The 24780-nt window shown below is 43.2% G+C and overlaps 1 protein-coding gene across 1 annotated transcript; it reads right to left on the reverse strand.

Annotated features, from left to right (window-relative positions):
* Positions 1 to 477: 477 nt before the first annotated feature.
* Positions 478 to 24094, reverse strand: IREB2 (iron responsive element binding protein 2). The gene is made up of 22 exons (XM_066558686.1): positions 23991 to 24094; positions 23296 to 23385; positions 19719 to 19884; positions 18459 to 18596; positions 16192 to 16413; positions 14565 to 14634; positions 13446 to 13629; positions 12731 to 12870; positions 12199 to 12370; positions 11043 to 11143; positions 10486 to 10602; positions 9206 to 9365; positions 8268 to 8403; positions 7617 to 7701; positions 6857 to 7013; positions 6451 to 6575; positions 6047 to 6151; positions 5633 to 5775; positions 5050 to 5197; positions 4838 to 4960; positions 4129 to 4314; positions 478 to 3592 (listed from the first exon to the last, which is right to left on the reverse strand). The coding sequence occupies exons 1-22, from the start codon at positions 24007 to 24009 to the stop codon at positions 3482 to 3484; spliced, it is 2898 nt and encodes a 965-aa protein (XP_066414783.1). The 5' UTR covers positions 24010 to 24094; the 3' UTR covers positions 478 to 3481.
* Between the last annotated feature and the right edge of the window lie 686 nt (positions 24095 to 24780).

Here is a 24780-nt window from a genome sequence, read left to right on the forward strand (position 1 = left end):
CCTCTAGGCACTGACTGTTCCTGGTCCTTGCAGCAGCCATCTGACTCCAGAGCCCACCAATCCACTCTTTTATACCACTGTTCTTATTGGCTACAGGTGTGGCCTGTTAACATCAGGCCTGCTCCTAACCTTTGGAAATTATATCAGCTGCAACTCTTTAGGGGATGAGATTACATTCTATACCATCTTCATTTACCCATACTGTATCCCCCTACAAAAAGTTATTAAAAAAGCATTTGATATAACATCCAGAGTGGTGTCTGGAGCACAGCTAAGCCAGAGAACATCCTTCTACACCAGCTAAGCATGCTTTGTGCTTTGTGAGCCCAAGCTCACTCCTAACAAGTAAATGGAACATGCATCATGATCTAATACACAATATTATCCCTTCTTTATTCACCCTGCCCCTTCACACACAGGACCCTTTTAAGAGTATTCCTTACTATCTATTCAAAATAGACAGTAACATACAAGAACTGTCATACAATTTTCTTTATTAAAAATAATTTACAACATTGGTAACATTGTATGCACAATTTTCATCAATTGAACTTAAGATATATCTATGCAATACTTTGAACTTAAAACAGACTGTTCTGTTGGCTTTAAACAGCAGACAATGATTTGCAGTTGCTTAAATAGGATTAATATACATAGCTTCTTGTCCTTATACTTAGTTGTAAAATGTATAAACATCAACACTATCCCAAAGCTTTGTAGTTTGGGATGGGGAGGAAGAGGGAAGCAAGAAGAGAAAACATTTACAAAAATTTCAGCAAGATTCTCCCCCAAATCCAAATGGAGGGAGGTCTAGGTTAAATACATCTAACACACCGAGTCACTTCTCAAACAGGTACACATCCTCCTACACTTCAGGATACTAAAGAGAGGTCTAAGTGAACATTTGGTGTGTGAGCACAGCAATGCTCACTGTCCTAGGCCCTGCCCCTGCCAGAGGGCTCCTGCCCACCTATGGCCCTCAGGGTCCCAGCAGTGTCCAGAGTTAAATGTTTCCTTGGCTGCTGGCCTCCTGAGCTGCACTCTGCACAGAGGACAGGGAGCAGGGCTGTTCCCAGGGCTCACAGCAGATGGTGCATGGGCAGAGCTGTCCCACAGGGCACCCCCACCCCACAGGGAACGGGCCCAAGGGTAGGAGCCAGCCTGCACACCCTGGAGATGCCAGACTTGGCCTTGTGGAGAGCTACACCTGCTGCAGCAATAATAGGAGCCTCCAGCTGAGCAGCCCCTGTGCCCAGGCACAGCTCAGAACTTCTCTCTCGTGGACTACAAGACATTAGTGCAGCAGAATCAAAGCAGCTGCTAAGGTAATGAAGGCGCCTGTTTCTCTAAAAAGAACTGACTTGCTTTACTGATGACAACTTGCAGGTAAGTCACATACCCTGAAATTGTACTCCACCTCTTCAATCTGCCTTGACATGGCTTGGATTCCTGGCTCCTGAAGCATGGAGAAAGGGCAGGGGGCTGTGTTTCCTTCAAGCATTAGTAAATAGGCATGGAGTTGCAGTTGTATTATCTGCATGAGGCACCATTATGTACCAGCACTAAATTTCCATTTTCTCCCCAGTAACATTTCCTTGAATTAAATCAAGAATATACCTTTGAGCTGGGATAAAATAGTATTAGACACTGTAGTACAAGAAGTAGGATCTGCCCAGTCACTCTGGATAGAATAATGGAAGTGTACCACAGAACAGGAATCATTCAGCATTCAGTTGAATGTAATACTCATTGATTTATCCCCCCTTAGGAGTGGTAGGAGTCACCGGAATGGTTTTCATCTTACCTAAAAGAAAATCACATAAAACTAGTGAAATATAAAAACAGATTATACAGAACTTCAAACTTTAGTGAACTTTGTCTAACAAAACAGAAAAATAAATATCAAATTTATGTCAATCAAATTAGTTTGGCTTTTGAACTGTCAAAAAATTAATACACTGTATTGATATAATTATGCAAGAGGTTTGGGATACTTTGGGTTCGGGGCTTTTTTAAAAGAATGTCAAACATACTATTTAAAGATTTGAACAGTTCATCTGTTAGTTCACAAGTCAACTATTTCAGTATCTGGTTATAAATTAAAAGTACACGTAAATAAAGCTAATATAGTCCTCTTGAATGTTTTGATATTTAAGACATTTATCAACAACAAAAATCCTTAAAGAAAAATCTTGACAATTTATAGGCAAGTATTGCAGTTTTGTTCTCCAGCAGACATTAAACTCTACACAAACTGTAAGTGGAGTTATGAAGCTTTTCAAGACAGGAGCACAGGAAGAGCCTGCTGGAGCTGCACTCACTTGCACAGCTCAGACAGGACCAAAGGTCTGTGAAGTGGGAGCACAAGCCATGCTGCAGCTCCTGCCAATATGGGCTATGAACAGGGGCTGACAATTCCAGCCACAGCTACTGCAGTGCCATGAGAGCCAGGTTTGTTCAGTTTCTCCTCCTCAGAAGGGGATGCTCTCTAAGAGCTGGGAGCTGCCAGCACGGGAGAAAGCACTCCAAGGCAGCGTGGCCATCTTGAACGTCTGACACGTGTAATGTATTAGACAGGTTGGATTTAAAGCAGAGGAATTTAAACAGCCCTAGCAAATGTTTTAAAAGGCTTTAAAGGTTAAAACATTACAAGGAGGTACTTTCTCTGATGATATTGCAGAGAGCACAATAAAAACAGATGTCACAAATGACAAGTGCGTCCCTTGAAGGAGATGTGACAAACTTCAATTGAAGGGCATGAAGAAACATGGCTTAACCTGCATGAATGAAACAACTGGGAGATTTGGTTTTAAATGCAGAAATATTTCCCATATTTCTAAGCACACAGAATTTCACATATTTCATAGTTTGAGCAGTTTAAATCTGGATCCAGAGGAAATATAATCCCATAAAGGTAAGGAGGTCAACATCTGAGATACAGGATACCATGGGCCTCATGTGGACTGCTTTTTGTTCAGCCCATAACCTCAAGAAACTGAAAACTCAGTATCTTTTTTAAGCTCTGGTTGAGGAAAATAAAAAAACTGTTTGGTCTTTAAAATTCCATGCCATCTGCTACTCTTAAACCAACAAACAGCAGTACACAGATTTACAGGTGCAAAAAATGAGTGGAAACAACTGCAGAAAATCTTCTTACATAATAATCTTCAGCACAATCAGTTTCAATTTCGCATAGTTTATTTACAAAATGGTCTGATAAAACATCCCCTCCATACTTACAGCTCTCTTGTCACAATACACATGTTGATTTTAGCAATGTTTAATAGCACCATTAGAATATTATTTAAAATCAGAAAGGATCTCGTTGCAGTTACAATGATTCACAATCTTTTACATCCATGGACGAAGTAACTTTGAGCACACTAGGACTGTTTGCAGTTCCACAGTACAGATTCCTGGGTTCACACAAGGCATTTGCTGAGTTACCAGTTATGTAGGGTACCCAGAGAGTCAGTAGCTACTATAAGAATCTTCGAGCCACAAAGTTTAGACTTCCACCATTCTTGTATAAAGTTATCTCCATATTGTTTTCAAACAAGGCAATCACGCTGAATACTTTTCCAGTGCTTGTCTTCAAAACAAAAGCAAAAAAGAGAAACCAATTAAGCTTTGCTTTCACTTCCCCTTGCTTATTTCTCAGTCAACATTCTAACCCCAAGTTTTGTTGAACACAAGTGAATTCAGCCCTCTGATGTGCCCCAAGCCTGCAGAGATGGAAGGCAGGCTTGCTGTGGTGCAGATGGGAGCATGGCACAAATTGTGTGATGGGCTTGTTTACAGAGCCTGGAGAGCTGAAGCCTCTCTCAAATCATCACACTTATGAGAGACAAACTCAATTCTACCCTAAGACCAAGCCCATGAGGGGCAAAATACCACTCAGAATGATCAAGAATATCAGGCTGCATACAAAGTTGTGTACAAAGAACACGTGTATATCTACTCTGGGAAACTCCAACAGCCATGACAAACTTCAGGCAGGACTATAAGCTTACCTTCCAAGAGAATTAAGTTCTGTCTTTTCTTGCTTTGCTTTCTATCATCAGAATTAAGGGTTTTTTCTCTGCATCAGAACATTCAACAGAGACATTTAAAATATTGCAAAGATACCTTAATATCCAACGTCATTCTGGGCAACAAGTCTGGAGGGAACAATATAGAAAATTGCTCTCTGCCAGTGAGTCCCAGAGTACTTGGATTTTCCCCAGGACGAAACTGAAGTGGAGCAATGCCAATTCCAATCAGCTGACTCCTGTGAACCTTCTCATAGCTCTCAGCTAGGACAGCTTTAACACCCTGCAAAGAGACAAGCAGAGTGAAACACAGCAGGAACCTTCAAACACAGATTATGTCCAACATGTCACAATTCAAACTCAAGAGAAGAGAGAGTGCTTTGCACAGAGTCCTTTAAGTACCTTGGTAACATCATTTAGTAGTTTCCCAGCTAGATGGAAGCAAACAAGCCAGAGCAGGCCCATGCAGTGTGAAATGGAGTTTGTTACAGACAGTGACCATGCTGGGGTTAACAGGACATGAATCAATGGCTGACTTGGAATATATTCTCATTATTAGTGGAAATCCTCCAACAATGAGATACTGAACACCCCACAGAGACCAAACAGAGGTCAGCATAGACAAATGCCTGATTTGTCTCAAAGTCTGGTATGCAAGACAGTAAATGACATCATGAGGAAATTCTGACCTATCCTGACTAGTGATTCTCTCCCATGAAGATTCTAACAAAGAGATCATACAATGTGTTTTTAGGTATTTCCAGAAAAAACAAAACCACCCCCAAACCCAAACAAACCAGCAGTACCAGTAGAAAAGGCCCTTTTGCAGCCCAGTCTCTTGAGCTACCCAGTCCATACTTCTTTCCTGCTAGAATAATGACAGGAATGCCTTCCTTCTGGTACAGCTCTGCTGCTTCAAACACATCTAGCTGTGGAATGATAAAATGACACATTTTGAGTGAGTTCTAAACCTGCACTCCCCATTCCAGACTAGTTGTGCACACAAATATATTCCTACCGTTTGTCCTGATGGGAAGTGAATTGTTTTAGGAGCTGGTTTTCCTATGAACTTATTCAGAAGCTTGATATTTGCAAAGGTACCTCTTGTCATCACAGCATCATTACCTCTTCGAGCCCCATAAGAGTTGAATTCACGAGGTGTGAGTCTGAAATAAAAAGAAAATTGAAAGAAATCAGTTAAAGATGAACTGATTTAAAAGGATATTATGATTTTTTTCTAATAATTATTGCAACATATCGAAGTCTTCAGTGGTAGATGTAAAGAACTGGGCCTCCAACAAATGTAATTATCATAAATCATGAATGATGTGCAAATCACTGCTAGGTTATTCACGAGGAAAGCCGCAATTTGAAATTAATTTTCTACAATTTTTTATGAAGTGCTGCAAGCAGTGTGGTACTTACAGAAGAATTATGGGGAGACTGCTCTAGGAAACAACGCACCTTACTAATCCTCCAACCATTACCAGCATATTTATTAACATTAAGTATTTTGCTTTTCCACATGCAGCCTCCCCTTTCTGCAGACAGGCCTTTCTAGAGAAGGGGGCAATGCTGGTCAATTATTCAGCAGGGCTCACCCTTTGCTGGTCAGGTACTTGGCAGCAGCACTGCTCCTGGCAATGCTCCCAGCAGGGGAAATGTGATCCGTGGTGACAGAGTCCCCCAGGAACAGCAGCACGTGCGCGTTCTCAACCGCCCGGGGGGGAGCTGCTTCTTTGGCCTGGCAGGGTGGGAGGGAACAACAACAGAAGGGAACCAAAGGAACATTCAACAGTTTCTTCCAGGAACTAGAGACATAAAACATATCTGCAGTATAGGAAGGCCCCTGGATGGACAGGCCCCACTCATTCCAGAGACACAAATATTTAAAAGACTGAGAAATATGAGCAATAATTAAATTTGTTAGTTTAACATTGAAGCTTTGCTGTAATAGCTATTCCTTTACTTAAATGCAATGCATATAATCTAGTAGATAGATCCACTCAACTTACAAGTTTATCAAAAAAGGAAGGACATCTAATATAAGTAGATTTTAAATCCCAGGGAAATAAAATCGACTCTGGTGCTTCCAGTAAATTCCATCGTTTGTTTCCTTTCTACAAGAAAGAAAATTAATAAAGAACAGAAGTTAGTTTATTGTATTTTTACAGTCAAAAACTAAAGACATACTGGTGATTTTATTAATTACTATTATTTAGTAAATAATTTTCTATTACGTATTACAGGTTACATCACTGGGTATTACTTAGGAATTGCTTTTAAATACAAGTACCCATTTCAGTTAAGTCCTCCATTACTCTAACAAATAAATGGCAAACCAACCACATGCAACTGCAAGATCTTAAAGCTACAATGAAATGCAACATTTAAATTATGTAGAACAGACCACTCTTACCTCCATCTTTTCTTTCAATTCCTTAAACATGGATGATATCACACGCTCTTCCTCCACTGTGTGAAGTTCTTGTCTTGTGGGCCAAATATCTCGTAAGTAAATACTTTTGCCATTAAAGCCAGTGCCTGAGTAAGATTTTAAACACAACAGTAGTTTGGAAGAATGAACTATTAGACTTGAGACTTGTGTTAGAATATAGATGTGTATATATTCAGGCCTGCAGAGATGGTACCAGATAGGCAAAGAATTTGATCAGTTAAGTGAATGCTTTGCTTTAGCCACGAGCAAACCAAATATGGCTGCGCTTTCTCTTCAATTGTATTGGCTCTGGGTGCTGGAGTCATGTGCAGAAATCTGTGCCCATGTGCAGCAGCTGCAGAAGCAGAAGCTGTAGGAAAACACTCACCCAAGGGCTCCGTGTCAAAGTCTATGTGCACAGTGCCCGCGATGGCGTAGGCCACGACCAGCGGAGGGGACGCCAGGTAGTTGGCACGGACACAGTCACACAAGCGGCCCTCAAAGTTCTTGGTGCCAGACAACACCCCACAGGCAATGAGATCTCCCTGAAAGGCAGACCCACACATACTGCTCCAGAGCTTGGAGTACTTCAACAGCTTATGCTATTTCTATTGACTAAGTCAGATGTGCTTTTAGCATTGCACTTCAAATATTTACTCCAACGCAACAACTGAAAGGTATTTTGCTCTCTCTCACTACCCTTCTTTCTCATTTTCTTTTGTAACCCTCTGATGTGCTCTCCTGTCACTTCATTCAATTCCTCTCCTGCCGTTTATTTATTTTTCTTCTGCTTCAGAAGAGAAAAAGCTGTAGCTGTTTAGAAAGTGCTGGTTAAAATTATTCAAGCAAATGGCTCTTTAAAACCCTCCACTTATGGTACAAAATCTACACATTGCATCCTCTGCAAGATTAGATTGTATGAATTTATCTTGTAATTTATAACTGTATTTTAGAAATACCACTAATTACATTTATTTTACACAGCAATGAATTGGCATGATCTCCCTCTAACAAGTAAATACACCAACAATATCATGTTAAGCCCAAAGCAAAAATGAAGTGTACTTTGCCTGGATTACTGTATTTCTTGACTGCTTAACTGGGTGAGAAATATATTTCTGTGTTCAACAAGCCAGCCAGAACTTTACCTGTTTTATTGCATTCCTGATGGCTTCTGGCAAAGGGGCCGTGTTCCCAACACAGGTGGAACACCCATAACCAACAACCTCAAACCTGCATGGGAAAAACCAATCAAGTCACACATGGTCATGGGGAACCCATTAACATAACTGCTTTTTCTTTTATTAACAATCTCCAAAAATTTTTTTGTCCCTTGATAATTAAGATTTTTTAGAAAATGAACAACAGGCACTACATGTCACTGATGCAAACCACAGCTGGGCACTGTTACAGAATATTGAAAATATTCTGTCACTGCTACAGAGTAACCAAAACCATTAACTAAACAACCCCTGACAGCAGCAACGATAAGAGAAGACAAATACAGACTGTCCTGACAAATTTGCATCCAGCTTCCACTTTTAAAATACAGCATCAAGTACATCCTGTCCTGTAAGTCACTTAAAATGAAGTAATTTGTGACTGGAAAAACAGCTCTGATGTATTACAGCTACATATCATAAATTTTGAAGTGGGAATACAATGAAGCAGAATAATTTTAAGTCAGCAAGGAAGCAAAAGAGCAATCTCTGAAGTTAGGAATTAGCCAGCCCCAAATGAACAGCAATCCTATTTATCAGCCCATCCAAGCCCTGTATGCAGCACCTGGCCAGACTCACCCAAGCTTGCTGAGGTATGGCAATACTCCACTGGAACTGAGGTAATGTGTGACCATGCCACTGCCAGGTGATAAACTTGTTCTGATGTAGGGCTTCACCACGAGGCCAGCCTCAACAGCTTTTTTGGCCAGCAGTCCTACCAAACAAAAAGGAAAAAAGGACACAGATTATGATTTTTGTATCCCTTCATAGGACATCTGTATGGTTCTACCTTAGTTAAATTAAGCATAAAAATCCCCAGAGGATTAGACAACTTTCAGTTTATTAAACTATTCAAGCACTCACTGGCCTGAATAAATGCATAACAATACCATGATTTTATTCCCATTCCTGGCAGGTAGACACCCATTTTACTTTCTCTAAGACAAATCTCTTTACCATGTTCTAGCTCACAGTGCCAATCCATTCAGCCTCCCTGACAGGCCACACAGCCCTAAGGGGAAGCTCACCTTGGCCACAGAGGATCTTAAAAAGAGGAGAGCAAGGTCTGACAGATGAGCTGTTCCAGCAAAACCATCTGCAGCTTGTGAAGGTGTGGCAGATACCCCCAAGCAATGACAGAAGAACTGCTCAGCAATCCAGAGTTTCTGTGCTGGCTGGGGATGACAGCTCATGATCCAGGACAGGCTTGAAGCTAAAGCCCACCTCCTGCATCAGCTATGGCACTGTGCACTGACAGGAGCCCTAGAACTGGTCACTTGCTGTCTTACTACCAAGTGTAAAGATTTTATAATTGCTCTCCTTAATACTGCTTTAGGGGACAAACTTAGATTGTATTATGGAAAAGCAACTTTCCCTACATAACCTAGCCAGAAACTACAAGCTAAGGCTACAAGTCTGCAGTTTCAAACCTGTAAAGAGAGCCTACAAAAGTGAAGGTGAGGGCTGTGAAGCATGGGAGCACCATGAAGATGCTGAGCTGTCTGGTCCCAACATACCTGCAGCAAGCATGACAGATGGATTGCAATTGTTTGTACAGCTGATGACTGCAGCAATGACAACGCAGCCGTGGGACAGCTTGTATTCATTTCCTTCATACTGAACAGGCACAATGTCATTCTGCTTCTCAGCTGCAATCTGAAACCCTTTAACACCAGACTGGATGACAAAAATTCAAGTTAGCAGTTGTTACAGTACAAAAAGGATGACATTACAGCAAGACCAAGTGAACACTGGTTTTGAAATAATACACAGCTGTGCCACTAGGAACTCCTACATGATTTTAAAAGCAGCTGTCAGTTCATGTCCCTCTGCCTGTACAAGGGTCTCAGCCTTTTTCCCTCACAACTGCTTTAACTTTGCAACAGTTGTGAACAAAGGTCAGTCTGTGTGTGGCTGTTCCACAGCTCACTTCCTTGCATATATGGAAGAACATCTCCTTAGGAATACATGTCTAAATCTACACAATTTGTTCATGAATTAGAAGCATGTCCAAGATTTTAATTGTAAGAGGGTGGTAACTAAACCAGAGAAGGTCCATTAGCATTTTCCACACTCACCTGAGTGCTCTTCAGCACTCAAACACCCTCCAGAGTCCCCTTTCAACCTCACCCTTTCTCTTCCACCATCAGCTATGATCTCCCTCCAGCACAACTGAGCCACAGGACCACAGGCCTCATTAGAAGCTGTTTCTAATACTGCTGTAAGTCTTGAACATTAATGAGAAATGAAATGAAGGTACATTCCTTTATTAGCTGCACTCTTCAGATACCCATGGATATCCCTAACCAAAACCAGTACCTTCAGAGTAAAAACATTCACTCTGTGAAGACAAATTAAGCTGTAAGAAAAATCATTTGCTAATGTAAGAACTCAGAACACTCAGCTACAAATCTTGGCAGTCTTCTTGCATCTCCTTTAAGGAGTGATGAGTCTTCCTAGGATAAAGTCTATTTCAGAAATTAAGTAATATAAAACTGTTTAAAAAACACCCTGAAAAAGTGAAAATGTTTGCTAAGCTCACACTATGGACTACCTAAAGTTCCTTCTCCCTAGCAATCTAAACTGTGAAATTAAGGACTTTGGGAAGCTCACGTTCCTGCCAAACACACCTATGATTTACTCTTGGGATGCCTGTCAAGCAAGACCAGAACACCCTGGATAAGCAGTTGTGTAGCAATAAGGAGGGCTCAGTAGGTACACAAGGAATAGCTAACACAATATTTATTCATGTGAATGATAGGAAATACCTTTTGAAGCAAGCATCAGCAATACAAACCTTTTCATTTAAGCAGGCTTGGAAGTCACTTTTCATGTTATTAACAGCCACTCTATCTTGGGATCTCTTGGGGCCACTGACATATGGAATTATAGAACTTAGACTAACTTGCACTACCTAAAGAAACCAAGAAACACAAAGTGCAGGCATTACCAACCCCAGCCCAGCAGTGCATGGAATATATTCCCAAGACATCCAGGAACTCTTGCTCCAAATTTGAATGCTCTCAGACATCTAGAACTCTGGGATTCCATTTTCAACACCACTCACTCAAGAGCCCATTCCTCTTATTCCAAATATTTTAACATTATCCATAACTTTTCTACCATTCACAGTCCTTGGGATGACTGGAATTCAGTATCTGTACTGACATAATGTTACCATGCAATGTTCCCTTCTTATCCCCACCCCCTCTATGTTTTACAAACTCTGCTTTCTCAAAACTCTGAGTTAATAAAAACAACTTTGCTGAAAGCAATGAAAGTTACAGTGGGAGATAAGACTGTGAAATCATCAGTAGTTATTTATGAGAATCAAACAATGTCTTTCAAGCATACCTGGGAATACTCAGGCTCTCTGGAAGAACTCTCATCATTTCTAAATAACTTCACAGCTTTAAGATATGCTTCAGTGACTTCAAGCTTGGCCTTATCAAAACCTAAGGAAGGTCATGTCAAACATGAGAGAAGTCACATTAAAGACATAAATAAAATAAATCACACAACTTACAGATACTCAGATTGTTTTAAGTGTAATATTCAAAGTACTTTTTTTTTTCAAGTACACCATTTCCATATCCCAACTTCTATTCAAGAATGACACACAAATTAAAACATTTATAAATCATTACATTTTTTCCTAAATTATCTTGTCTTCTTATGTCAAGGAATAAAATAAGCTATTCCAACTCTAGCAGTGGTAACTTACTAAATTGACAGTTGTGTCCCTGAAGTCCATAAGGCTTTTCTGTGTTAGGGCTTCCTTGTCTAGTACAGACCCTGTGCTTAGCTGACAATAGGCAGTACTGCTGGCTACTCTTCCAAACCCATTCATCTGCTCTGCACTGATCAGACAAAAACATTTGCTATTGAAAGCATTTAACTCTTATTTGAAACGGACAGGTTTCATCTCAGAAAGTCTCACTCATGAATGAGCTTTTTTTGGCATCTGTGGTTTCCTGTTTGCAGTAGCTTGATAAGGAACTGACATCCTCCTTGCTGAGCTTGAGATGCCAGTGAAATCATGCACTTCAAAGGGAAACATAAACCACTGGGAAAAATCAGAGATGTGTTCAGATTTGTTCTGCAGTTTCACTTATTTCTAGTTTTGATTTTGTAGGGAATCTCCAGGTGGTTATGGGACTCATTTCAAATCAAGAAGAGTTATATTCCATACATATTTCAAAATAAGTGAGAACTTCCTTAGTATATTTATAGGCTTACATATGCTTCCAAAAACCAGGACTCTGGATGCTGAAAAGCAGTATCATGTTGGTAAATCAGGCATTAGACTGGACACAAACCTCAAGCACAATTCTAATTACATGTTAAATCCACATCAGAACTCTGCAGAAAAGCACCACGTAAGAATTAAGGAGCTTTAAGCAAAAACTCAATAGTTCTTGCACTGGGTTTTTCTGCAGAGTAAAAAACATACATTACCACAACTGAAAATCACAATTACAACAAATCCTTGCTTTAGTTTAACATTTACCTGCATGCTTTAAGTGCTTCAATGTCACATTATCAACAGGGAAAAAACTCAGAATAGCACCATATTCAGGACACATATTTGCTATTGTGGTTCGGTCTGCTACGGACAGTTGGGAAACACCACTCCCAAAAAACTCAACAAATTTTCCAGCGACATCAGCTTGTCTAAGATGCTGTAGGAAAGAACACACAATACTTGGTATATGAAGATGTACAGTGCAAGCTGCGTTTGTCACAATTCACAAGTCACAAGCATTTGAAACCCTGATGCCTATGTTTGAAAAAATAAATAGTATGAATTATTTTTAGTTAAAGAGGGTCTATAAGGAAATCACTATAGAGGGGAAAGAAAAAAACCCCCACTTCAGAGGACTAGCAAATAGAAATAGTTAGAGATTATTTGTATCTTTCTGCACTGCCACAATTAAAGGTATACTAAAAACACTCCTCTCATTTAATTCATTTCTCAAGCAACACTGGTAGTACTTCCATTAATGTCTCCTCTTTTGTTTGAAAAGGCATTGAACTCCTACCTTTGTAATGCTGAGAACGATGTCTATGGATGTGGCAAAGGGGCTGACCGTGCCTGTGAGCTCACAGCCCACCACCTCCGGCAGGGGGAGCGTGAGCGGCATTCCCAGCATCACCGCTTCCGTCTCGATGCCCCCGACGCCTGCAGGGACAGTGGGACACGGCTTGTCACACCTTCAGCAGCCTGCACTCCGTGCGCTCAGGTCCCAGAAAATAATAAACCCCTTTATAGAAAGCCTAACGACTCATGGCAATAAACACATTGCTGCTTTTCTCTCCCAAATGAAGGGCAGTGCTCCATTTCCAACAAGGACACAGCAAGAAATTTACAAGTTCCATTAAACATTTGCACATCAAAAATAAAATCAAGCAAGACTATTGCTCAAGTTAAACATCACAGTCAACCAGAAAATATTTTGTATCTAAAACTAATCTTCTGTGAGAAAAGAAACCTTCACACAAATTTCAGCTGTACAAACAGCACCTATTTGAATATCAGCTGGTTTTTGTTTGTTTTCTCTTTAAATTACAAGGGATTCTTTACAATTCTCAATGGAAAGAAATGCTATTCAAGATTACTTGAAGACAAAAAAGATTCAGAACAATAATTAAAGACAGTCTGTTATGCTTGAGATACAAACACCCAGTGGGAAGAAATATTTTTTAGTGAAGCTTTAGTTGCCTTTCCAAGAGCAATGAAGTTCTGAGCATACTTACCCCAGCCCAAGATACCCAAGCCATTTACCATGGTTGTGTGCGAGTCTGTGCCAACCACGCTATCAGGATGCAGGAAATCTTTCACATCAAAAACCACTCGGGACAAATATTCCAAGTTCACTTGATGAGCTGTTCCAGTCTCAGGTGGAATTATGGAAACATTCTCAAAAACTTTTGAACTCCACTGTAATTTTTCCAAAAGGAGAATAAAAGAGTTGCATTTTTTTTCAAAGCTTTATTCAATTCTTAGAACATAACTAAAAAGACAAAATGAAGACACAATAAAAGAGTCCTTGCTATTTACCCAAGTGGCTTTTGTCCCTTTGTCAAACAGAGGTATGTCATCTCCTTGGATACATTCTTGATCATCAACAAAAGCTTTCACTGAATTCCTCTGGAGACTGGAATCAGTAATTCATGCCCCTTTCAAACCTAAGCACTTGTATCTATAGCAGAATTTATATTTATGGCAGAACTGAGTTTAGGTTTGACACTCCAGGGTGAAACTGCTTGCAAACTCAGGATGGTACATTTAATAGAGTTGAAACTTCTAACAAGGTTCAGCCTGGCCATTTCCTTCTTTAATAATGTAAAAGCTAATTTGCAACTTTCAGAAAGAAACCTCTAGTCCACATCCATGAAAAGAGTTCTAGATCATTGAAGTGAATTCCAAAACCAAAACAGATAAGGATCAAATAGGAATGTTGCAGAGCCCTGCCCAGCAGCAGAGAAGCTGATGTTCACCACAGGACTTCTGCTGCCCAGTTTGAGAGCAGCCATGTCTGAACACTGGTCTCCACTCAACACTTCCAACTTCAGCAATTTTGTTAACACAGTTATGGATAAAGAACCCTTTCAGCCAGAAACTCACTGTGACCTAAGGTACTGAGCTCATGAAAGGCATTAAAAACACCAGTGCTTCATAAATCCCCACTGACAAGAACCAAATCAGAGTAAACTTTTTCAAGTTAGAAAGCCAATTTTCTTTTCTTGTTTAATTTCAGATTTGAAAACCTGACACTTCCCAATGATTTAATTTATCATCTAAACCTGAATACTGGTGGACAAATGACTCTTAAAAAAGCCCAAACCACAAAGCTTGCAGGTACACAGACATACCTTAAAAAATTGAAGCCTCTCTCTATTTCTGCCAAATTCCATCTCTTGATTTTTCAATACTGTCTCAGGCCTAGAAAGAAAACAAGTTTACAAGTACTGTTATAATTTATTTCAAATTACAGAAGAACAAGTTGTAGCTTTAGTTTGTTTGATGAAAGACTTATTTAAGCCTGCAGGACTCTTTGAAGAGGTTTATTAGAACAAAGACAATTGCTTCCCTGGAGCAAACTTTCTGTAAACAATGAGATATAGCTAATTTCATATGTGCTGTGTCTGAGAACCTGTTTATTCTAGGTATGGTTCATCTAAAGTGTGTGATCTCAAAAGTACTTGGAGAGATCTATTCCAAGCATGTACTACAGTACACAGAAGCTTTTGCTCCCTAGCAGTTAACTCACAGGCTGCACATCTCAAAACTCCATCCATTAAAGAACCAAGATGGTCACTAGTTCAATTCTAACTATCCTTCATTTTTGTATTTCCCTCCAAGCCACAAGTTTTTCTTCACAAGTACTCATCGGTACAGTCTCATAAAATGAACTATCTTTTCTCTGTATGTGTTATTTATTAAGATACTGATATTTGTTGTAATCCATAGCTTAAGAGGAATAACCTCTGCTTTGAGCAGCTGAACAAGGAAGGGAACACACTTGCTTTATACCAGGAAGTCCTCAATTCTCAGAAGTGTACTTCACTTGGAAGTCATGACCCTTCCCTTTCTTCTCTGCAGGAGGCCAGCACCTCTCCTGCTTCACCAAGCCCCGAGGGTTCACCCTGCAGCTGCATAAACCCCACTGCTGGTGTGCTGCCAAACACCAGTGCTGCTGGAAACATCACTGCTCCTGCACTCCTGCACCTGTACTGAGCAGGAACATCTCCACATCCACAACAATACCACAGCATTCACACAGTATCTCTGTGGGATACAGATCTGATCAGCTCTTTCATTGTACACCTGTCCAGCACAGGCAGATAGGGATCTCAACAGCCCATCAGACAAAGAGGCAGCAGCTGAAGAACAATTACACCTAATTGGCACGGGTGGAACAGTGCACAACTACCTGTTAATAACACAGAAATCTGGGAGAGGCACAGACACGAGGCTCCCCTGGGCTACTACACAGGCAGGATATTTACTGAATTTCAAATCAGTGACAGATCAACTGCGAGATCCTGTACAGGCTGGGGGATGATGTCCAGGCTAGCTCCTAGTTCTTTAAGAGCAAGAGACTTCTGAAAAGTTATTACAAAAATCAATGAGTTACTTTTAGAGACTAATTAATGCTTCATTGAGTTACTCAATCAGCCTTGCTTTGCAACAAACTGAGAATTACTCCTATGCTTAGTTGTTGTTGTAAAGCAATGAGAGAAGTGGTAATATTTAATTTAAAAGTCACAGCCATGAGTCAATAGGTGGCCATCTGCAGAGTGTAAAAAGCAAAATTTGTAGACTAATTTTTATCTGCTACATCTGACCTAGTTCTAGATACTGAAACAACTTATCTATGGCATAGGTGAAAACTACAGAAGGATGTTTATAAAAAAAAAATCCCATTTCCCGGCACTGTCACAGGCACCGTTCCACAACACAAAGGTACAAGGCAATTTAGCAAAGATGCTTTCTTACTCAGGCACAGGCTGCAGGTGGAAGGGGCAGAGGATGGGCGTGTTCTCGATCTGCGCAGGGAAGGGCCCCGGGCTGCGGCCGGCCTCGCCCGCGCCGCACGAGCCCCGGCAGCCGCTGTGGCCCCGGCACGGGGGCGGCTTCCGCAGCGGCGGCTTCAGCGGGGACAGCCTGGCCAGCGGCTTCTGCTCGCCCCCGCCGGGGTTGGGAGCGTTCTGGATTGCACTGCAACATCAAACACGGCATCCACTGAGACGCTGCCAAGCTGCTTCTTTGTGCGCACACCCCGCGCCCCCCCCACTTGTGTTTTTTGCAATCCCTTCAACAGATTATAGAACAGTATCTGAAAAAAGAGAATTATTTTATTACAACCCTGTTGCAAAGTAAACTGTCGCTGGATAAACTTAGTTAAGTAATGTAGTGTGGTGTGGTAAGAAGTGAACAGAACTGGACTGTCTGAAAGATTAACACCAAACAACTCCTTCCATTTGTTCACAACAGACCAGAAATCTTTCTAAAAAGCATTCTAAAGGCTGAACTCGGAGTTTTAGACTTGGAAGTTGTGGGTAGAGTCTCATACAAATGGTAGACTGAATTTATTTCCTTTTTTAAAGACAGTGCTGTACATGTTCTATTAAAACCACAGAGGAATGATTGCAGGCAAAGCTTTCTCAAGGAATAAACATAATCTGATCATAATTAGGCTTTTTATACAAATTCTTGAAGGCACAGATAAATTGTATACACTATTCAAGCCAGTCAGAAGTAAGAGAGAAAAGCCAGTTTTTTTTTTAAAAATAAAGTCCACATAGCACACTACCTTCTATTAGTGCAACATTGGGTCTCTGCAGGAGAGCAAAAAAAGCTTATTGTGAAAAACGAATGACTTTCACCTCTCTCCGTAATTATTAAATCACAAAATTGCAATTAAAGCCACTGCTTCCTTCTGCCTCAGTAGCACAGCCAGATCCTCAGTTATCCCCAGTGCAGGGTATTGCCTGGCCTCAGCAGATACCTTGTCTAAATCCCACTGCAGCCTGCCAGGCTGCGACCCACAGATGGGAGCTCTCTATAAAAGCAGCACAAACCACCCTGCAGCCAAGGGTTTCTTATCACAGGCCAGCAGCTGCTGAGCCCCCACAGCTCTCCAAAGGGATGCTCCAGAGGCCGGATTTATCATTACAAAGCAGCACGCGGAGACCTCTTGCCAACACTTGGTCTGCCTGATAATTTTAGGCTGGCCTAATTGCAAAGGAATCAGCTGTCCCTCTGGACACAGGAACGGACAGAGCACAGAACTGACACGACACATATGCAGGACAACAGATCATCTGCAGTTTCTTGCTCTTCTGACACTCAGCAAACTGAAACCCTGTGAGTATTTGGAAGGTTGACAGAAATGACTCACACATCCATATCCTTTGACCACAGGCTTTTTCTCCATGAACTTTTAAAATTTCCAAAGAGCCTGAACAGTTTATGCAATTCTGCATGGGTTTTGGAAGGCTCCACAATTGAGAGGCAGGGGAGAAGGTGAAGGGAGGCTGCAATATTTAGTATTTACTTCAGCAAACACTAAACAAAAGCTCCAAGCTTTTCCTCTTGTGCAGTATTTATGTTTCTAGCAAAGGCAGCCCCAGGCTGTATTCATCACATCACTGCCTGTCAGACAAAGAAAACCATGCTGGTAGCTTTCCAGTCCCCTTACTTTTCCAGACTTCTCCAAGTATACTTCTCTCTCTGAAAATATCCATAGCCTCATTTATCTGGTGTTAAAGCAAAGCCCATAAAAACCCAGACCAGTCACAAGCCATGGGCAGCAATGACAGTCTTTCAAAATGCCCAGTAGAATAGCAGGCCCCTTCTCTGGAGCTGTGACAAGGCAGCCACGTTTGGAAACAAAGTTCTGTTTAACTTGAACAATAAAATCAGAGCAAAGCAAAACAACAAACGCCCTCTGCCTCATTCTCTTGATACACGCTATTTTCTGGAAACCATGCCAGATCCCGTTATTTCAGCAAAATCTTGCCCAGAATTTGGATTATCAGTCAGCTTCACCCTTAAGGCCTCACAAACATTCTTTCTCTCCCTCAAGAGTGCTTATCCATTTTTATCCAGCCCATTTTCATATACCACCACATCTTGTTTTAGGGATCCACGTATGGCAAATGATTTGATGGGATAGTAACAACACCTGAATGAATCCACACTTCAGTGCCAGACAAAAATGTTAAGGCTTGTAAAAATAAAAAAAACAAAAAGTCCATTACCATTTGCTGAAATCAATCTGCAGAGAATGGTCAACAGTGAGATCAGTTGGGCAGGCAGGATTGACCTTCCCTGGATCTCCTCCAGCATTTCTCACAGCTTCCCTCATGGCAGCAAAATCCACCATTGCTGGAATTCCACTGACGGACAGAAAAACAAAATAGTAAAACATCATGGACACTAACTCACTGAGTGGCACAAACTTCTTTTTCATTTTATCCAAGTCTAGAAGTAGCTATATCCTATTTCAGAAAATACACCTATTATTCTCTCAAGTTTAAAGGACTTGGACCATTTTTGAAGTCATGGAGTTGGTACACCCTCTCAACGAGCAACAGTGTGTCTGAAGGCAATGTACCAAAGAAGAACATGGGACCATCTCAAAGATAACCACACTTCTCTTGTGTCTTGCTTTGCTTCTCAGGTGTGATGGTACTTCAGTACAGAAGCGATCTCTGGATACTCCTTACCTTTACAACAGACCCTTGCCATGCAATCAAAGCTCGTGCTATACATTTAACACCTCAGCCTGTATCATTTGTCTGACAGAGCTATTTCTGAAGCTTGTAGCATTTCACAATATTTGTATTGCTGTATAAAACAGAGGCAACGTTTATAGAACACAGTAGCATGTAAATCTTATTGGCTTTGCCTGCTAAGCAAATGTTACCTCATTTTTATTATCATCATAATTCCTTTTTTAATTATCTCAATAAATATACAGAGTCAGCAAGACAGCTTAAATTGAATATTTGCAGATTGCTGAAGGACTGCCCTTTCAGCTATGCCATAGTCAAATAACTAACGAATTTAACATCTGAAGAGCTGCTTTTTCTATATAAGTATTATTCATGGATTCACCTGGATTAGTCATTGTGGAGTAAGCAATATCTAATCTTCAGTTATCTCAAGGAAGAACTGTCAGTGACAGAACAGTGTGAACTGTCAACCATGTGGCTACAGCCAAAACATCACCATTTCCATTTGTATTCTGGCTCTTATCCTGTAAAGTGCTCCTTGCAGGCCAGCAGTTTCAGCCTCGCCAATCTGTCCTGAAGCCAGAGTACCCTAGGAACAACTCCTACCCTTGCATCATATAGAATTATGATGAGAAGTCTACTGCACAGCAGGGGCAGTGCACAGGTTTCTACCTGGGTATCAAGAGGGGAAGTGTGATTTATTCTCATGCCAAAGAATTCAACACAAACTCAGTGAGTTTGCACAGGTTCTTCTGGGGGTTTTGCACACACCCACATACTTACGTGAAGTCTTGAAGAACAACTCTGGCAGGACAGAAGGGCACTTCAACATGGTTCTGTTTCGTTTTCCAGTCCAAGATGTTCATAGCATCCGTTTCTTTCACCAAGAAGCCATCGCAGTTCCGGACACTGGACTCAAACAGCACTCGGATGGAGTAAGGCAGAGTATCTGGGGTGAGGCAAGGGACAGACACCATGAGCTTGCAGCTTACACAGGTTTTTAAAATTACAAGCTCACATTTCTGAGGAATTCCACTTTTCGAGGGTTTGGAAGGATGAGAGGTTCAGGAGCCTGTTTTTCCAGTTGCCTTTGGGTTTGATCTTCCCTACACAATATGGAACAGAGAGTTGCAAAATGTGCACATTGATGAGTTGTGCTATGGGATTCTAATGGGAGAAGGCAGTGGCTTGTGCACACTGGTCAGACAGTGACAATAAGGGATGTTAGCCCGGCAGGGGAGAGATGCAAGGAGTATAGACCTGGATTATTGATGAGAGCAGGACAAAAGCAACAACTACTGGAATACTGAAAACCATTTTAACTAAATTTTGCCATTCTGTAACTCAAGATACCAAGCCAAAGCAACCAATGCCAGAATATTATTTTCAACTAACAGTGATACAAAGACAAGAAACTATTCTGCACCCCAATTAAAATTAACACACTCCCTAAAATATAAAGAACATTTCATTAAATACAGCTTGAGTTAGTTTGCTACTGATATGAATCAAGGTACAGACAAGCAGCAGTTTCCTTCACAGAAAAAAAGGGGAAATGGAAATGAGAATTAAATAAGAGGGAAGAGAAAAATCTCCCCAACTGCAAACAAAACAAAATAACCACTAAAGAAAAAAAAAAATCAAGATTGATTGACATTTGTCCCTCCAATCCCACTATTTTCAGCATAATTCAAGCAGGCAGCTAGCTTCGTAACAACAGTGAGAAATCCTAAGAAAAGTTAGCTGAAGGAAGGTGAAACAATTAAGTTCAGGCTTTAATAAAATTAAAAAAAATTGGTGGTCTCAACCTAATCCAGTGGTTTGTTCACAAACTACTAATATAGAACTTGCTGACTCTGTTCTCTCTCTGTCTTTCTGAGATAATATCCACTGTTGTCCAATTAGACAAGTCACTATTTTGAGTTTAAGATTTGAATAAACTTAATAAACTATTTGGGTATAAAGATGTCATCCAAAAGGTCTCATGAACCTTCATGCCACCACTCCCTTGATTTAAAAGCCAGATTCCCAGAGAAGAACTTGTTTGCTTTCTTGTGGGTTACAAATCTCACTGCCCCAGGGGCTGCTTAGCACCAGCTCTGGAGAAGCAGCTGCTTCTCTCCATGAGGCACCAGCAGCTCCCATCTGCACTTTGGGGCTTCCAGGGAACAGGACAGCTCCAGCAATGAGATCACAGGGCCCCCCGGGACTGCCTGAGCCACAGGAGCTGCGGGCAGAGCTGGGCCGGGCAGAGCCGGGCCGGGCAGAGCTGGGCCGGGCAGAGCCGGGCCGGGCAGAGCCGGACCGGGCAGAGCCGGGCCGGGCAGAGCTGGACCGGGCAGAGCTGGGCTGGGCAGAGCCGGGCCGGGCAGAGCCGGGCCGGGCAGAGCCGGGCCGGGCAGAGCCGGGCTGGGCAGAGCCGGGCCGGGCAGAGCCGGGCCGGGCAGAGACGGGCCGGGCAGAGCTGGGCCGGGCAGAGCCGGGCCGGGCAGAGCTGGGCCGGGCAGAGACGGGCCGGGCAGAGCTGGGCCGGGCAGAGCTGGGCCCGGCAGAGACGGGCCGGGCAGAGCTGGGCCGGGCAGAGACGGGCCGGGCAGAGACGGGCCGGGCAGAGACGGGCCGGGTTGGCACCTCCCGGGCACTGCAGCCCAGGGGAGGCCGGGCTCAGCAATGCCCCAGGCTGCAGGAAGGGACAGCAGGGCTGGGCACAAGGGAAAAGCAGCTCACAGGTTAAGCACAGCATCATGGCAGGCAGTGCAATCTCTGTCCTCCCACACTGCCACAGCTTAACCATGGAAGTTTCCCCACATGAGCTCCAGCCCCAGCAAGAGCCTGCTCTAAATCTCCACATGTCTGTCTGCCCTAAATCCTTCTGAACTCTTCTCATTTTCCCCGTAAGTCTTAAAACACTAGAAAACTGATAACTAAACCAATTAACATTTTCATCAGTAATCTGACTAATATCAGCTGGCAATTAATATCAAATTACAGCCAGAAAGGTAAAACTCAAACTGTTCTAGCAACAAATGCAGTGAGCAATTCCAGATGCTCAATTTGCTACCAGTGCTGTCCCAGACTGTGTCTAGATGTTATTTAGTATTTTGCTACCTTAAAGTTGACATGAGGCTTCCAGCTTCTGCACAGAAGTTTCTATTGAAAGACAAAGACCCTCTCAGTGCAGTCTGTTTAGACTCCTGAGAATATGTTCAGGAACACCCACTGCTGCTGCAAGCTTTGTGGCACATTTTAGCAGGAAGTTGTTTATTGTTGTTTTATTTCCACTCCTGTCATGAGGCTTTTCACAAAACTGCTGTAGCACTGCCTAGTCTTGTTACTAGCACAGCACTGCTCCTCCTGGACCAACCCACCAGCAGAAGCACTGTTTCCTCCATGTGTGCTTATCTGAAAGACTGACTTTGTTACTACGAGCAGGGGAAATTTGCAAGAGCACACAGCTCTTGCACAGTTTCAGCAGACACTGTGCCCCTCTCTCTCTTCTCTTTAAACAACATGAAGTTAATAATTGTGGTCAAATATGGGCTTAAAGGGAAATATCCACTGATTTTTTTTTTATTCAAGAAGCACACTACAAATTCTGTGAATACAGAAGAATTCAGACCTTGCAAAACTGAAAAAAATATTCCAAATCCTTTACTAAGGAAGGCATAACTAAGTAAGGCTACTAAGTAGCCCATGTAAGTATTTCAGTTTAACATGAAGACAAAGGGAGAAAACAATGCCAGCATGCTTTGATTACCTGCAAGACTAAAGGCTGTTCCAGCTGGCACTGAGCAAAGCTCCCTCCCCTGCGTGGACTCCCCTCCCAGCACACGTGCAACATTGTGAAAGGCACTGGGACACAGGGACCCAAGGAAGGTCCCCTGGCACAGACAGCCACCGCATACTAATGACAAACTGAGATTAAGCAACAGCGTGAGCACCACAAAACCTCAGCCTGCAGCAGGAGCCATGTTCTGGCAAACAGTCACCCACTATGGGAGGCTGCTGGGGAGGGGAAGCCAGAACACCATGAAGCTGCACAGAAATACAGGGAAAGCTGTATTTATTTTTGAAGCATTAAATAGGAGTTCTTTATCACTTCATTTTTTTTCCAAAACTGAGTAATTCTTCTGATTTGGAATACTGTTGAAAACTGCAGAAACACCTGTACTTTCTCCCTCGGTAAAAAAAACTTACAAGTATTACCCCTGCAAACTCCATAAAGCACTAAGAAATTGGGATATAATCAGCCTCCAAAGACATCCATTAGGAATTCCCAACCGCATCTCCTGGCACCGCAGGGCACCAGTGGTGCAGTGGCTGCTGGCACCACCCCGATCACCCCCGGAGAGCATCGTACCATACTTGGCGCCTCCGAGCTTCGACACATTGTAAAACTTTTTCTCTGGGTGGCTTTCCAAAGCTTCAATGGCGGGCTGGTAAGGGCTTCCTGCGGGACGAAACAAACAAAGTTACAGCCACAAAACAAAGGGTCGTTTCAGCACTGACCGAGGACTCACAAAAAGAGATTTTACTTCTGATTCCATCAGAAATAACGTTCCTCTAGACTGTAATTAGATGCAACATGGAAAGGTTTCTAAATGGATTGAGACATCTCATGATGTAGATGTGTGACTAAGGCGAACTTTAAAAGCATCGCTAATAGTAAATACATATAGGTCAATGCAGGTCGCCAGCACAGCCCGAACACACCTGACCTTTGTTGTCTCAGTCTGCCATCTACACACAGGATAAGACACCTCACCAGCGCAGATAAGAGACACGGCTTTTCATACAGCAGGAAGCACAAAGCATTGACTGCCAAGCCAACGTCAAGGGAACAAGACATAAAAATAAACCTCGTAGCAACCATTGGGTGCTCGGAATAAATAACCCCCGGGAGGGAGCGGACAGCGGGGCGGGGACGGGGCCGCTCTCCCCCGGAGGGACTCCCGCGGCCTGGGACAGCGCCGTTCGGCGGCCAAGAGGGCGAGGCCGTGTCCGGGCCGCTGTGTCCCGGCGGGCGGGGCGGCTCCGTCCCCGCAGTTGACCGACCTGTCCTGGGAGGGTCCATCGCCGGCGACCATGTCAGCGTGAGGGAGCGGGCCGGGGAGCGCCGGCGGCCCCGCAGCTCTCGCGAGACTACACCGCGCCCCGCCCTCCCGCGGCTCTCGCGAGACTGCACCCCGCGCCCCGCCCCGCAGTCGCAGCACGCCCCGCTCTCGCGAGACTGCGAGCACGCTGCCCGGGAGGAAGGGGCACGAGATCACGCGAGGCTTGGCGGAGAGGGCGGAAGTAGCCAGGAGCGGGCAGCCCCTGCTCTCGCGATAGCAATGACGAGCCCGCGGGCGGAGCTGCCGGTCAGGATGCGCCGGGGGCGGGACCACGATGGGGCGTGGCCACTCTGAGGGCGAGGCCGTGTTGGGGGCGGGGCCATGCTGGGGACGGGGCCGCAGGCCCGCGCGGTGGCGCCGCCTGGTGGCGCAGCGCGGGCCCGGGCGCGGGCGGGCGGCGCCCCCGGGGCCGGGCCTGACCCCTCCCCGGGCGCCGTTCCGCAGCGCAGGGGCTCCGCAGCCCAGCGCAGCGTGAGACGCTGAGGGGTGCAGTGGGCCCTAAGGATCATACGCTGCATTTTAAACTCCATCCGACCTGATGTTGAACGCTTTCTGGGATGAGGCATACGCAGCGTCCCTGGACAGCATGTTCCATGCCTCACCACCCTCACAGTAATGAATGTCTTCCTAATCTCATCTAAATTTCCCCCTTTCAATTTGTACCCATTGCCCCTTGTCCCATCACCATAGCTCTTGCCCACCTTCCCTGTAGGGCCCTTTCAGGTACTCGA

The sequence above is a fragment of the Molothrus aeneus genome, chromosome 13 (genome assembly GCF_037042795.1).
Source record: "Molothrus aeneus isolate 106 chromosome 13, BPBGC_Maene_1.0, whole genome shotgun sequence".
NCBI lineage: Eukaryota > Metazoa > Chordata > Aves > Passeriformes > Icteridae > Molothrus > Molothrus aeneus.